At 39.1% G+C, this 14912-nt stretch overlaps 1 protein-coding gene across 6 annotated transcripts in view; it reads right to left on the reverse strand.

The window, feature by feature from the left end:
* mcrs1 (microspherule protein 1) overlaps positions 1-5775 on the reverse strand; it is a 33762-nt gene extending 27987 nt beyond the window's left edge. For 2 of the 6 annotated variants that reach the window (XM_043681894.2, XM_043681890.2), the window contains exons 1-2: positions 5626-5775; positions 1771-1914 (exon numbers count right to left, since the gene is read on the reverse strand). In XM_043681894.2, coding sequence (XP_043537829.1) covers positions 1771-1834 — 64 coding nt within the window. In that variant the 5' untranslated portion in view covers positions 1835-1914; positions 5626-5775. Of the gene's footprint in view, positions 1-1770; positions 1915-4351; positions 4602-5625 lie in introns of those variants that run through there. The other 4 variants (XM_043681896.2, XM_043681895.2, XM_087985652.1 and 1 more) reach the window with 3 other exon arrangements.
* Between the last annotated feature and the right edge of the window lie 9137 nt (positions 5776-14912).

Consider the following 14912-nt stretch of genomic DNA (forward strand, 5'->3'; position numbering starts at 1 on the left):
CTTAACAGAAAATCAATTCTTCAATGTATAATTTCAGTTACATCACACTGCAAATTTTTGCTATAAATTCTGTGTTACGATCGAGCCCTCCACAATCACCTGATGAAGGAGCGTCGCTCCGAAAGCTAGTGTGCTTCCAATTAAACCAACCAGAGGAAATAATCTTTGAGGAGAAAGTGAGGACTGCAGAAGCTGGAGATGAGAGCTGAAAATGTGTTGCTGGAAAAGCACAGCAGGTCAGGCAGCATCCAAGGAACAGGAGAATCGACGTTTCGGGCAAAAGCCCGTCTTCAGGATTCCTGAAGAAGGGCTTATGCCCGAAACGTCGATTCTCCTGTTCCTTGGATGCTGCCTGACCTGCTGCGCTTTTCCAGCAACACATTTTCAACCAGAGGAAATAGTTTATCTTAATCTACCCTGTCTTTTCCTGTTAATATCTTGAAGACTTCAATCAGATCACCCCTTAAGCTTCTAAATTCTAGAGTGTAGACGATCAACAGACCTTGGGGAGTCAGAAGATCAGTTATTCCTCTCTCAATTCTGAGCCTCCAACCTGCATTTGCAGCCATAGTATTGATATGCTTGGGCCAGTTCAGTTTCTGAGCGATGGTAATTCCCAGGATGTTAAAGTGGAAGATCCAGGAATGGCACTGGTTAGATATTTTCTTTTTGGATATGGTCATTGCCCAGCACTTCCATGGTGCAAATATTACTTGCCACTTATAAGCTAACCCTGGATCTCTTCCAGGTCTGGCTGTGCATGGACACAAGCTGCTTCAGTATCAGGTATTCTGCAAATGGTGCTGAACATTTTGCAAACATCCCTGTTTCTGACCTTATAATGGAGGGAATTTGTAACTCTTCAGATATCAAAGCAGTTCGTGTCCAAATGTCACAAGACCCAGATAAAATTCAGGCTTAGTCTAAAATGTGTGCTGTCTACAAGATGCACTGCAACAGCTCAGCAAGCCTCCTTTGACAGCATCTTTAAAACCCACGACCTCTACCATCTAAAAGGAGAAGGGTAGCAGATACATGAAAACACCACCACCTGCAAGTTCCCTTCCAAGCCTCTCACCATCCTGCCTTGGAACTATAATGTCATTCCTTCACTGTCACTGTCCCGAACTTCCTTCCTAATAGCACTGTGAGACTGCAGCGGTTCAAGGAGGCAGCCCAAGTGCCTTCTCCAGGGCAACTCGGGATGGGCAATAAATGCAAGCCTAGCCTTCGATGCCCACATCCCATTAATGAATAAAAAAGCTTTTGAGATTCATGCAACTAAAATACAGGAGAGGGGGAGAAATCACAATCTTCCACAATGCACACAGAAACTTATTTGTTATTCTTCAACAGCACACAACTGTGAAAACTCACAGTTCAGATTGTCACTTGATTACCTCATTTGTTAAATTCCTCTTTCACGAATCCACTATTATTACACCTACACATGCAAACACTGCGGTTCTGAAGATGGGGAAAGAGATGCACATCTCTAAGCTTTAGAAAGGGCACAGAAGAGATTTACTGAAATTATAACAGAACAGAGGGACCTTAACTGTTTGGAAAGACTGCAAAAGGTGGGGTCGCTCTCCTTACAGCAGACTTGATCAAGGTGTTCAAAATCACAAACAGCTTTGTTTGAATAAATACGTAATAGAAGCATTGGTAACCAGAGGACATAAATATAAGATGATTGACAAAAGAACCAGAAGCAACTTGAACAAACTTTTTTTTAAAATAAGCACCAAGCTCCAGAGAATACAATACCTTTATCTAAATTTCTTCCTTCCAGAGAGCTATTCTGACCAATCAAGGTAGAATTGCTCATCATCCGTGGCAACGTGATACTAGCAAAGTCACTGTACGAGGCTTTCCATGCAATGGTATCTCATTGATCAAAAGTTTGTAGATCTGGAAAACAAATTTAAAACTGGTATCAATTCTCCAGCAGTTAAGCTTGCTTCCCTTCGATTTTGAGTTCAGTCAGGCTCAACTTCTGAGCTCTACAAATACCTGACTAAAATAACCTCAATTTTACACAATAATTTATACTTCTGACTTGTATTTTATGTTTCAGCTATACTACAGATGGTTGGGCAGCTGATTGGCGATGCAGAGTGATGCCAATAATACGGATTCAAGTCTCACACCAGCTAATGTCACCACGAAGGACTCTCCTTCTCAACCTCTCCCCTCACATAAGGCATGGTGACCCTCAGGTTAAACCGTCACTAGTTGTCTTTCTCTAAGAAGAGAACAGCTTGATGATCCTCCGGGACTGCGGTGATTTTACGTTTACTAGAGGTACCAGTCACAAACAGCTGAAGATATATTGTTAACTGTTGTTCTGCACTGTGCAAAATTTAGTGAGAAGGAGCTGAATACATGTATTTTTACCATCCTACAGAGCACTTTTAAATGGGACAGCATGGCCAAAGGCCCTATTTTCAACAATATTGAAAAAGTATATATAGAGTCATAGAGATGTACAGCATGGAAAAAGACCCTTCAGTCCAACCCGTCCATATATCCCAACCCAATCTAGTCCGATCTGCCAGCACCCGGCCCATATCCCTCCAAACCCTTCCTATTCATATACCCATCCAAATGCCTCTTAAATGTTGCAATTGTACCAGCCTCCACCACATCCTCTGGCATCTCATTCCATACACGTACCACCCTCTAAACAAATTTATTAAAAATAATTTAGAACTGGCCAGGAACAGATTAGGTCATTCAAGTTATAAAACTGCAGATCACAGAAGTTAACAGGAAGAGATTTTATTGATGGTGTTAATTACACTGGTTCGTTAAAAGGCATAATTCTCCAGAATTGTTTAGGTTTTGCAAGGGAGCAAAATTATATTGCAGTATAAACTATAAACAACGTGCAGCTTTTTTTTTGGAAGTCTTGCACTCAAGACCTATGTGCACAAGACTCTGACCTTTGAATCTAGAACTGTACTGCACCTTTCTAACCTAAGTGAAAGTAATTAACTTTTGAAGTCTTAACCTCGACCTGTTCACTGTCACACAAGCATGCTTCCTCCAGCTTCACTGGGTCAGTTCTGCAACAGTAACCTTTTTCCTCCCCCCTCAATCAGACATGGAATCACTAGCCCTGGGCCTTTTCTTACAGAAGGAGCAATTTGCTCGAGGTAGCTGAGTGCAATCGTTCTTTCACAAATGGGAAAGGCTCAAAATTCCCAAGAAAATAAAATCCAGGGGAAATTTATTTTGCTCCCACAAGTTTGGTTGACAGGGTTACCCATTTTTTTTAAATCTGCCACTGAGTCAATGCAAATGGCTATGGCTAAGGCTAAATTTGTTGAAAACTAACAAGGACGATGCATTGTATAAAACATAAACGCTGTTGGGTCAAATGGTCTATTTATAAATGTTATACGATTCTATGTGAAAAGGTTGATTTTAGTAGCACTAAGTTACCAACACAAATTTACAGCAGTTCTTCGGAGGTGTTTGATCAGATTTGATCCCCCTTTTGCTTGGATGATGTATTGCTTCAATTAGTGCTGCTGGGTCATGTGAAAATGTTATTTTGCAAGAACGAGACATTCATTTGCAAATTTCACACACAATGGTATGGGTAACTAAACTGTGAATAAAAGCGATTTTAAAACATAACAAACCTTTCATTCTGTTGCTGTTTATTCTGCTCATTAACAGCAAGGAATTACTCAGTTCTTTATATCTCTCCCCTCACCACAACCCCCCCATCAAAAAAAAACCAAAAGGTGCCATAGCTGGCCTTGGCTTCCCTAGCACCAGAAGTACTCTCTGACTTGCCTCTGAGGAGGCTCAAGGTTCACAATAAGACTTTAGTACCTCGGTTTAAGATTATCATTCAGTTTTGATGTTTAGCTGAAGAAACTGCAGCTCACCCAATTCATACAAGCAACATGACAACATGAGGGGTCAAAAGGGGTAAAGGAGAGGTACACCTGGAAGCATGTCAGTCTCCATATGGACCCCACTAAGATAAAGACCAAAGATAAATCATTTCTGGAATCGGGAGGGAACAGCATCAAGACGAGAAGGGAATGTCAGATGCTTTGGCTTCAATCAAATGGTTAGGGACAAAACCTGACAGACTACCAAGCTGGACAACAAAAAGATGTTGGAGGAAGATGGTTTAGTCAACTGTTTCAATAACCAAAGATTTGGAGAAAAACAACAAAAGATAATTCCTCCATGACAGTTATCATGACAGATTTGTGACTTTTATAAGGGCTGGATTGTGGTGTACAGAAAGTGTAGGAAGACTCTGATCTGTTAATTTAAGAATCTGGTTAAAGGTAAAACATTAGGAAACATAATTGATGCTTACATAAAAAAGGACCACAGTTCAAGAACAAAGAGCAGAGGACATAGGAAGTAGAGTAGGCTATTCAGCTCTTCAATGAGATGACAACTGATATCCTACTTCAATGTCCCTTGACGTTTGTAAATATGTCGAAATCTATCAATCCAAGTCTTTAGCATACTCAATAACTGAGCCCCCACAGCTCTCTGGGGTGGAGAATTCACAATTCTGAGTGAAGAAATTCCTCTTCATCTCAATTCCTCATTCAGAGAAAATTTTCTTTCTTGTATCGATGGTGTCAAACCCTGAAAAAATATTGACATTTCAATGTGATCATCTCCCACTCTTCTGAAGACCACAGAATATAGGCTCAGCCCATTTAGTTCATCATCATAGGACAACTCCTACATCTCAAGAATCAGTCTAGCAATACTTCACTGTACTCCCTCCATGGCAAGTATATCTTTCCTTAGGCAAGATTAAAACTGCACACAAAACTTCATGCGTGATTTCATAAAGACTCTATATAATTACTGTAAGACATCTTTATTTCTATACTAAACCCTCTTACAATAAAAGCCAATATGCCATTTGCCTTCTAGGGTGCTCATGTGATATAGGTGTAGTATCCCCCACCTCTAGGCCAAAAGACCTGGTTTCAAACGCCACCTGCTCCAGAGCTGCATCATAATATATCTGAAAGAGTTGCTTAAAAATATATACCATCCACCTTCTTAAATCACTTGATGTACCTTCATAGTATCTTTCAGTGACACATGAAAGAAAGCACCCAAGTCCTTTTGAAGTTCAACATTTAAGAAAGGATCGGTGTTTCTATTGCTCCTACCAAAATGGGTAACCTCATTACTCTATATTACAATCCCCAAATCCGCCCGCTCTACCTCTCTTGATCCCCTTGAAACATCTTTGCATTCACAAGTCGTACGTGCACCTAGTTTAGTCATTTGCAAATTTAGTAATATTATATTTGATTCCCACATCTAAAATCAGTAATGGCTAAGCCTTAAAATTTGAGTATGGTGCAGCAATTTTGCGGAATGGAAAAAGAGCTGAAATTGGAAAGTAAAACACACAACGTTCATCGTTGTCTGTTTAATACAGACACTGACCCTGAAAGTTGCTCAAAGACAACTAGAGGTTCAAGCAGATCCGCAGCCTGAAGCGTGTTATTTATTTCCATCATAACCACTCACTTTGGCATAGAAAAAAAATGAACACTAGACATTAGCCCCTTTACAAAAAAAACACATATATCTATTTTCCCGAGAACCTCATACCTTTATTCATTTACACTAAGCTCCCGCTTCTTATCGCTTGTTCCAGGCCCCAAACTTAACCGAGGCGATACACAAAGACTTCCGGGTTACAGCAATTAGTTTTGCAGCATTCTTTTCTTTTGACAATTTATTTCGATCTAAATATATTACAGAAGGGCTAGGCATATTATACATTTATAATAATTTTCAAATAGATTAAAAGTGTATCCAAAATTATTAAATACGCCATTTCCGGGTCAGCTGAATTTGTCCGTTTAGGCGGGTCCCGGAGTCTCTTTAAATTGTAAACATGTTGCTATGTGCAGTATCTGCTGTTGTTATTCAGAGGTACGAAATATGTAATCAGTTGATAGAAGGATTCAGATATAGGAGAGCATTTTGACCATCCTCCCTGTCCTAAGTCTCTGAAAACGATGTCCAATTAATCTCATTCCCTTGTTTACTACAAAGTTAAAAATTACACAACGCCAGGTTACAGTTCAACAGGTTTATTTGGAAGCATTAGCTTTCGGAGCGCTACTTCTTCAGGTGGTTGTGGAGTATAATATCATAAGACACAGAATTTATAGTGAAAGTTTACTGTGTGATGCAACTGAAATGATATATTGAAAAAGACCTGGATTATTTGTTAAGTCTCTCATCTTTTAGAATGATTTGGAGATGCCGGTCGTGGACTGGAGTGTACAAAGTTAAAAATCACACAACACCAAGTTATAGTCCAACAGGTTTAATTGGAAGCACAGTAGCTTTTGGAGCTTTGCTCCTTCATCAGGTGATAGTGGAGGGCTCAATCCTAACACACAGAATTTATAGCAAAAATTTAGAGTGTGATGAAACTGAACTGATGTGACCACCATTGCACTATACACCCATACACAGACACCCCTACACACACACACTCTCACATACACACAGACACTCCTATACACACACACAAGGACACACAGATGCGCACACAGACACCCACACACACCCTTACAGACACACACACTCACACATGCACCCCGTCACAGATTTAAGACACTCTACACTTACTACACACACACACATACACTTTCTCACACTCACGACCCCCCCCCAACCCAGACAGACACACAGACAAAGACCCACATGCGCAAATATATTTTGTGGGGTGAATTTGTACTTGCAGGGTTACATTGTACTTTGCTCAAAAACTGCATGAATTAATGTAAAACTCCGTTATCTCACTTTTTAGATTAGAATCAATCTAAACATCATGGCATAGACAGAGAACACAGGGGGCTAACACCTTCAACATATTGTCTAGCTATCACCATTGTTAACATCTAACCTGAGAATGCAACTTTTTAAAAAAGGTTTTGTGATTTACACATGAAAGAAGTGGCATTGTGTGATTTTTAATCGTGGCATTCAACCAGATGAAAGACTTAACAGACAATCAATTTTTCAATGTATAATTTCAGTTACATCACACTGTAAATGTTTGCTATAAATTCTGTGTGTTAGGATTGAGCCCTCCACTATCACCTGATGAAGGAGCGACGCTCCGAAAGCTTGTGTGCTTCCAATTAAACCTGTTGGGCTATAACCTGGTGTTGTGTGATTTTTAATCTTTTAGAATGAACATGTTGGTTTCAGTTCTTTCATATGTAAATTCCAGAACATTTCAAAGTTACATTCTCAAGTGAACTTTAACAATTGGTGCCATGTCGACCCAGATAATGCATTTAAGGTGTGAGCTGCCCTGTGTGAGACTGTCAGTGCCACAATGGGCAGACTGATTCTCATCTAAAAATGGATTGACAGAATCTAGTGCTTCCAAATGAACCTGTTGGACTATAACCTGGTATTGTGTGATTTTTAACTTTGTACACCTCGGTCCAACACCGGCACCTCCAAATCTTGTTTACTGTAGCCTACGAAGTTTTGTCCCTTTAAGTTTCTATGCAGTTTGCTTTTCAAAGTTATTCTATATTTTACTTCAGTTGCCCTTTCAGGCACAGTGTATTCAAACATTTCGTAACATTGCTCCTAGTTAATTTGCCAATCTGTTCATCTCTGTAACTTTTAATTGCAAAAATAGACTTTATTAATTAAAAAAATTTTGTACACACACAGCTACTACAGCAATTCCATATAGTCTTTGCACGTCAAGAAAAACATAAGTTGGATCTGACGGTTGCAACGGTCAAAGACATTTCTTACCTATGTAGGACACTATTTACATTTACATTTGAGACAACGCGAGCACTTTACAGTTGAACGGACCCCATTTAACTTTGGCAGAAAGACCTTAGGTGGTGGTCTTTCTCCACTGCGCGTCAGCAGCAGCTTCCCCAAGCTTTTGTACATCCCTCAGCACGTGGTCCTGGACCTTGGAATGTGCCAGTCTGTAACACTCAGTTGAGGTCAGCTCTTTGCACTGGAAGACCAACAAGCTTTGGGCAGACCAAAGAGTGTCTTTCACTGATTTGATGGTCTTCCAGGTGCAATTGATGTTTGTCTCGGGGTGCATCCTGGGGAACAGACTGCAGAGCATGGAGTCCTGCATCACGACTCATCATGCTCCAGATGAACCTTGACAAAAACCACTGCATTTTTCTCTAGACTTCCTTTGCAAAGGCACATTCTAACAGGAGATGTGTGACAGTCTCTACCCCCCCACACACCCCGCAACTGGTTTGAGGGCAGCATATGCTGGGCATATTTCATGCACTCACCATATGAATGGATCATGTCCTTTTCGAGTTTTATCATCGCTCGTCAACAAAAGTATACCCCTATCTAGCTAACCACAGCCAGATGATCTTAAAAGGAACAGGATAAAATGTTGTAAACCAGAATCATCAATAAAGCGAGGAATGAGCTCGGTTTTTCAACCGTTCGATTATATTACCGCTCATCATTTCTTATGTGTTGCGTGCACTTTAATTATATTACACCAATATTACCCACCACCCATAATCAATGACTTAAAATAATTTACTTTTACTAATAAAATATTAAAATCATAAAATACTAATTTAAAATTAATACTAGTTTAAAATTAACCGAAAACCTTATTTAAAATAATCTAAAATTAAAAATTATTAAATTCTGTCAAATGGAGAATCCTATGAGTCCATAAAAATCCTTAAAAGCTCGAGAGTCAAAGATCGCACAAGATGTGTGATGTTTTGAACAAAAGTTTTAAATTTCTCAATCCCAAGGTCTTTCATTAGTTAATTGTTCTTTTCAAACCATTTTCCTCGGGATCCCATCACAAATCCATAAAAGGATATTCTTGTTCCTTTTGTAAGGACCATTATTTCCTTTTCTAGATGTTTATATTTTTCTTTCTTTTCTTCCCAAGCCTGTTCCAGTGAGTTAATTTGCATGTCCATTCTAATCGTTACGTCTACCACGATAACATGATTTTCCTTCTTAAAAATTAAATCTGGTATCCATAAATCTGGTATCCATAATTTCCCAGTGTTATCTTTTATGCGTGGCTCCACGTATGTTATCCATCCTTTTATCTTGATAAACTTTATTAGTTCTTCCATTATTCTATTGTGTCTCTTAATCCTCATATTTTTTGCATAGGGACACCATCCTGAAATATGCGCAATCGTTTCTGAGTTATCATTGCATCGCCGACAATTCTTGATGTTAAATGACCTTCCATAAGCTAGAGACGCCCTTGTAGGATATAAGTTCGTTCATAATAAAATTGAATTTATTACTTTGGACATCTTCATATATTGAATTTTTGTCAACCAATTATTGGAGAAATTATCGTTCTTGAAGTAATGGATGCCCGCCCCTTGACAGGGCAAGGCCATCCATTTCTGAAGTTCTATAGACCTCCAGTTGGTATCGTTCTTATTACTAAATTCCTCTATACCATAATTCTCCTCATCAGTGATATCCATTTCTTCCAATTGTCAATTTATATTTGGATTCTAAATCTTCTCTAAAACTTTCAATTTACTAAGTTATTGCATTTTTGTATCGATACTAACACCCTCGAATGAAAATGAGGCATGTAAAATTTCATCCTCGGATTTGTATAGCATTTCATATTTCCTTAAAATAGTAATTGGAATAAATGTAGACAGTTTATTCAACGCAAGGCCACCATCACGGGTCTTAGTATATAAAAACCCATCTGTGATGGATTGTGGGAGATGTAATATTTCTTTTACTGCACTTTTAATTATATTATCTAGTTTATTAAGATAGTTTAATGATACTTCCGATAAAATTAAATAGTAATAACGTCTAGGGATAAAATACACTTTAAAGAGTTCCAATTTCTGTACAGGTTTTAAAAGAGATCCTTTAAGATTATCTATCCAAATACCTAATTGGTCTTCCCAGTTCAATTGGCTTACCCCAATCCATGGATCAATTTTTGTACCAAGGTATTTATCGGTGCTTCCTGGATCTATAAACTGTATATTTCCCTCATTAAATTTCCAATTTGCCCTATCATTATAAATTTTATTTTTATAAGCAAAGTAGAATCCTTTTGTTTTTCTTACATTAACCTCCATCCCAGTATTATTACAAAGTTTTTCTATCAGTTTTAAATTGTATGCCATTCCTTCATAGGATTGGCTGATCAAAGCTATATCATCGGCAAACGCTAAGGTTACACAATGATAACTCTCTTTATCTTGACCCAAAAATATTCCTTTTATCGTTTCTTCAATAGTACTTGTTTAACCCCTCTTAAAATTTTGATCTTATTTGCTTTACAATTAAAACCTTCGATCCTAGTAAAATTATTATTGTATAAGCTCATAATTAATTTAATAAAAACTGGAGGGAGTTGAGTTCTCTTCAGGGCATTTATTATCAATTTGTGTCGATTTTCTTTTTCTTAGCTCCATTAATGATATTCTCCAAAATGTTAATGTTCTCTTCACAACCTGCTACTCCTGCCATAAAACCTTTTTGCCGTTTATTTAAATTTATAACTTTACTTAACCTATTAGCTATAATTTTCGTTAAAAGCCTAAGCAAAATTGGACTTATTGTGATGGGTCTCCAATCCTTTAACCCAACCTCATCACTAACTTTGGGGATTAATACTGCTCTACTTATTTTTACTATATCAGGGATACTGCCTGTTTTCAACCAAATGGTATAAATTCTGAGGATTATCGTATTATCTTTATTAAATATTCTAATCACTTCTTTAAGCGTCATCTGATCCGGCCCCGCCACAGTTTTAAAGTCCATCGCCTTAATGGCCTGATTGACGTCCTCTACCGTTATAGGGCCGGTCAGCATGTCACACATTGATCCCTCAATTTGACCTTTATATTTGACAAAACCTCTCAAATTACTTTTATCATTAGGATTAGATAATCTATTTTTAAAATAATCCTCCAATTCCTCCTTGCTAAGCGGACATTCGCATTTAGCTGGAGCTCCCATCATAATTCTAGCTAAATATTGTCTTTTATTTTTATATAAAACCTGTGTTTCTTTAAACTTTCCTTTTTCCCTACTATATCTTCTTTTAGCATTATTTACCCTCGTCTTACCTTCTTGTCTACTATCCTTCTGCTTAGTAATTAATCCCTTTTTATATTTCAATTTCTTTGACCTATTGCTCTTATCCTTGGTCCCTAATTTACCAATTATCATATCCATAATGTTGTCATAGTCATTTATTATACATTTGCTTTTCCTTATTTTGTCCTCCATCATGTCTACTAATTCTATTAATGATCCATCTTTAGTTTCTACATTCCCATTAATATTATTATTTCCTTGATGGTTACACTCATCTATTACTATCTCCTCTATTGGAGTATCTAAATCTAGATCACTATTCTCTTCACTTCTATTATCATTAATGGGAACTACTTCCTGACTTGTGCCCTCAACTTTATCGCTAATCTTATTATGTTTAACTAACAATCTTCTTTTATCGGAAATTTGTTTTGACGTCTTAGTTTTCAATTTTTCAGCGATAAGTTTATTAATATTTTTACAACCTATAAATTCCTGTTCTAATTGTTGTAACATTTTTATTTTGGAGTTGGACCACACTCCTCTTTTACCTTTCTCTACTTTTTCCAAATTACCTTTTTTTTCTTTATTTCTTTTAGCATTTCTCAAATTAGGGTGCACGTGCCTCTCGTGCTGTCCTAAACCTATAGCTGTTGTAAATCTAAGGGGGCAAATTTCACATTGGACTGATTTACCTTCTTCCCTCTCTTTTATATTACTATTACATTTAGGGTAGTGACACACGACTGAGTGGTAACTACCCTCCCAGCCGCATTTACTACATTTAACTCTCACAGCTTTAATCCCTTTACACAATTTTAAATGTTTTCTAAACATTCCCGTCGTATTATAAATGTTATTACAAAATTTACGTATAAAATTATCTAATGGATATTCTATTATTATTTCTATTTTATCTTTCTCATTAACAACAGGATGAATAATCCTACTCTCACTTTTCTCTTTATTGCTCTCTGGTTCTCCAATTTGACTAAAATCAAAGGGCCCTTTAAAATTTGAACTAAAAATTGTCCGGCTATTAAAAGAACAAGATTATTCTAGAGGGGTCTTCTCAATGAATCCTTCAATTTGAACTTGATCCTGAGTCCTCTGGACTTTACTACCAGCTTCCTCGTGCCTGCCAGAGGGCAGCCGTGCCGAAGTGACTATTATGGTCTCTTCAGTTTGCATAGAAATGGATAGTCTAGTCCTTGTTTGGCTAACACATTTAGCACACGGTGTCGCCAATAACAACCTTGCGGGGCAGTTATTTTCCTGGTTTCCCACCCAATCAGAAATTTTGGAATTCAACATAATCGCCGCTGCCAAAAATAGGTTTCTAACATTGACCGATAGGTCACCAGCTGCCTCATATCTTTTCTCTGGTCGTATTAGCCGACCTGAATAGAGTAATGCTTATGCAACAGAAAGAGAATGTTAAAACTGTCAGTGGCTATACAGCACTGGATAAAACCAAAGGTAAAACCAATGATAAAATCAGTGATAAAACCAATGATAAATCCATGGCAATATAACCTCTTAAACAAGTTAAAACCACTCCTCTGTTATTGAGCTTCCTCTCACAGGTCGTTTCCAGGGGGAACCACGTGGAGGTTCGACCAACTTTGCAACTGATAAGATACATAGAAACGATTGCAAAGGTGACTACACAGGCACCGTTGGGAGACCAACCAACCAAATAAGTTAATTGAGTTAAAGCTAAGGATCTCACAGTTAGTGCCCTTCTCACCACCAGCCAAGCTACATCTTGGTGCTTGTTAGAAAGTTCTGGTGATGAGGCACTCTGCCAAATGACTTTGACAGTCTTACTTCAGCGAACCACCCGACAAACTCAACTGCTTCCTTTTCCCGGAGGGTCTCGAGGATAGTGCGTCCTGACCACTTTCTGGTGGGCTTGTGGTCAAAGGTGTTTTCCTTTACAAATTTCTCCACAAAGGACTGGTGATATGAGACAGTCCAACTACTTGGAATGTTCCACAGTGCTGAGGCCAGACCCATCCTCCATAACACTGGAAAAAGGTGGAACCTCTGTACATAGTGACAGTTGGTGTTTGTGTACTGAGGGTCATCGCTCAGCTTGATGCAGCTCTGATTTCTTTCCATATTGCTGACAGGCCTGCTGAACAGTTTGCATATCTGTCTGTCTGGCCTGATCCAATTCCCAGCATGCTGTTCAGTTGACCAGTGTTGCTTTCAGTGTCCAAAAGAGCTGTTATTTAACTTGAAAGGGACATTCCACTACCTATAATTTTACTTATCTAATCTGTGACCCAACTCAAAAATTACATTTGTTACTTAACTTGACTACTTAGTATTGAAATAGCTCAGTGAGCATCAGTCTATATTTGAGCCATTTCTGTGTCAATGAATTCATAGCCTGATCTAACTGTTCTGCTTGCCTTTTCATTGTATGTGAACCTGGAGGGTCATTTGGAAATAATCAAGCATGATTATCATCCGGGAGCAGCGGGAGACAGAGCTGAGGTGACGTTGGAGACCAGGAGGTTGCCGGGAAGCTAAGGACTTAGTATGTACTTGGGCAGTGGCTAAACCCGAGATACTACACATGTAGTATCTCCCTTCCCCCAACCTAACCAGAAGAAAAGGACTGTGTAAGGTAAGGTTTTTTTCTTTTCTCATATATTTAAGTGCATTGTTTGGTTTTAGTTAGTTGAGTTAAAGCTAATGCTTACAATGGCAGGGGACCTCAGACCTGTGGCATGTGCCTCTTGCCTGATGTGGGAGCTCAGGGACGTGGCTGACGTCCCTGGCTCTTACACTTGCAAGAAATGTGTCCAGCTGAAGCTCTTGTTTGACCGCATGACGGCTCTGGAGCTGCGGATGGACTCACTGTGGAGCATCCGTGATGCTGAGGAGCTCATAGATAGCACGTTTAGTGCACTGGTTACACCGCAGATTAGAATTGCTGAGGGGGACAGTGAATGGGTGACCAAAAGGCAGAGAAAGAGTAGGAAGGCAATGCAGGTGTCCCCTGCAGTCATCTCCCTCCAAAACAGGTATACCGTTTTGGAGGGGCGGTGGTGGTGAACAACCAGTTGTTGTGGTGCATATAGGGACCAATGATATAAGTAAAAAATGAGATGAGGTCCTGAAAGCAGAATTCAGGGAGCTAGGAGAGAATTTAAAGAGGAGGACCTCAAAGATAATGATCTCAGGATTACTACCAGTGCCACGTGTTAGCCAGGGTAGAAATGAAAGATTAGGCAGGATGAACACGTGGCTTGAGGGATGGTGTAGGTGGGAGGGGTTCAGATTTGTGGGACATTGGGACCGGTTCTGGGGAAGGTGGGGCTATTACAAATCGGATGGTCTACTCCTGAACTAGACTGGAACTAATGTCCTTGGAGGAGTTTTTGCCACTGCTGTTGGGGAGAGTTTAAACTAATGTAGCAAGGGGCTGGGAACCAGAAGAGAAGACTAGTAGACAGTGAGGTGGAAACTAGAGACTGTAAGGCTCATGAAGTTAGCATTACCAAGGGGAAGAGTAGGCAGAGAGCAGATGAACACAAAGGAACTGGTGGTCTGAAGTGCATATATTTTAATGCAAGGAGTATAGTGGGTAAGGCAGATGAACTTAGGGCTTGGATTGGTGCCTGGGAGAATGACATTATTGCCATCACAGACACTTGGTTGAAGGAAGGGCATGATTGGCAACTAAATGTTCCAGGATATGGATGCCTCAAGCAGGACAAGGAGGGAAGTAAAAGGTGGGGAGGAGTTGCATTGCTGGTCAGGGATGATATCACGGCTGTGCT

Source organism: Chiloscyllium plagiosum, unplaced genomic scaffold (genome assembly GCF_037043375.1).
Source record: "Chiloscyllium plagiosum isolate Xiang-an unplaced genomic scaffold, Cpla_swu_hap1 HiC_scaffold_53X, whole genome shotgun sequence".
Lineage (NCBI taxonomy): Eukaryota > Metazoa > Chordata > Chondrichthyes > Orectolobiformes > Hemiscylliidae > Chiloscyllium > Chiloscyllium plagiosum.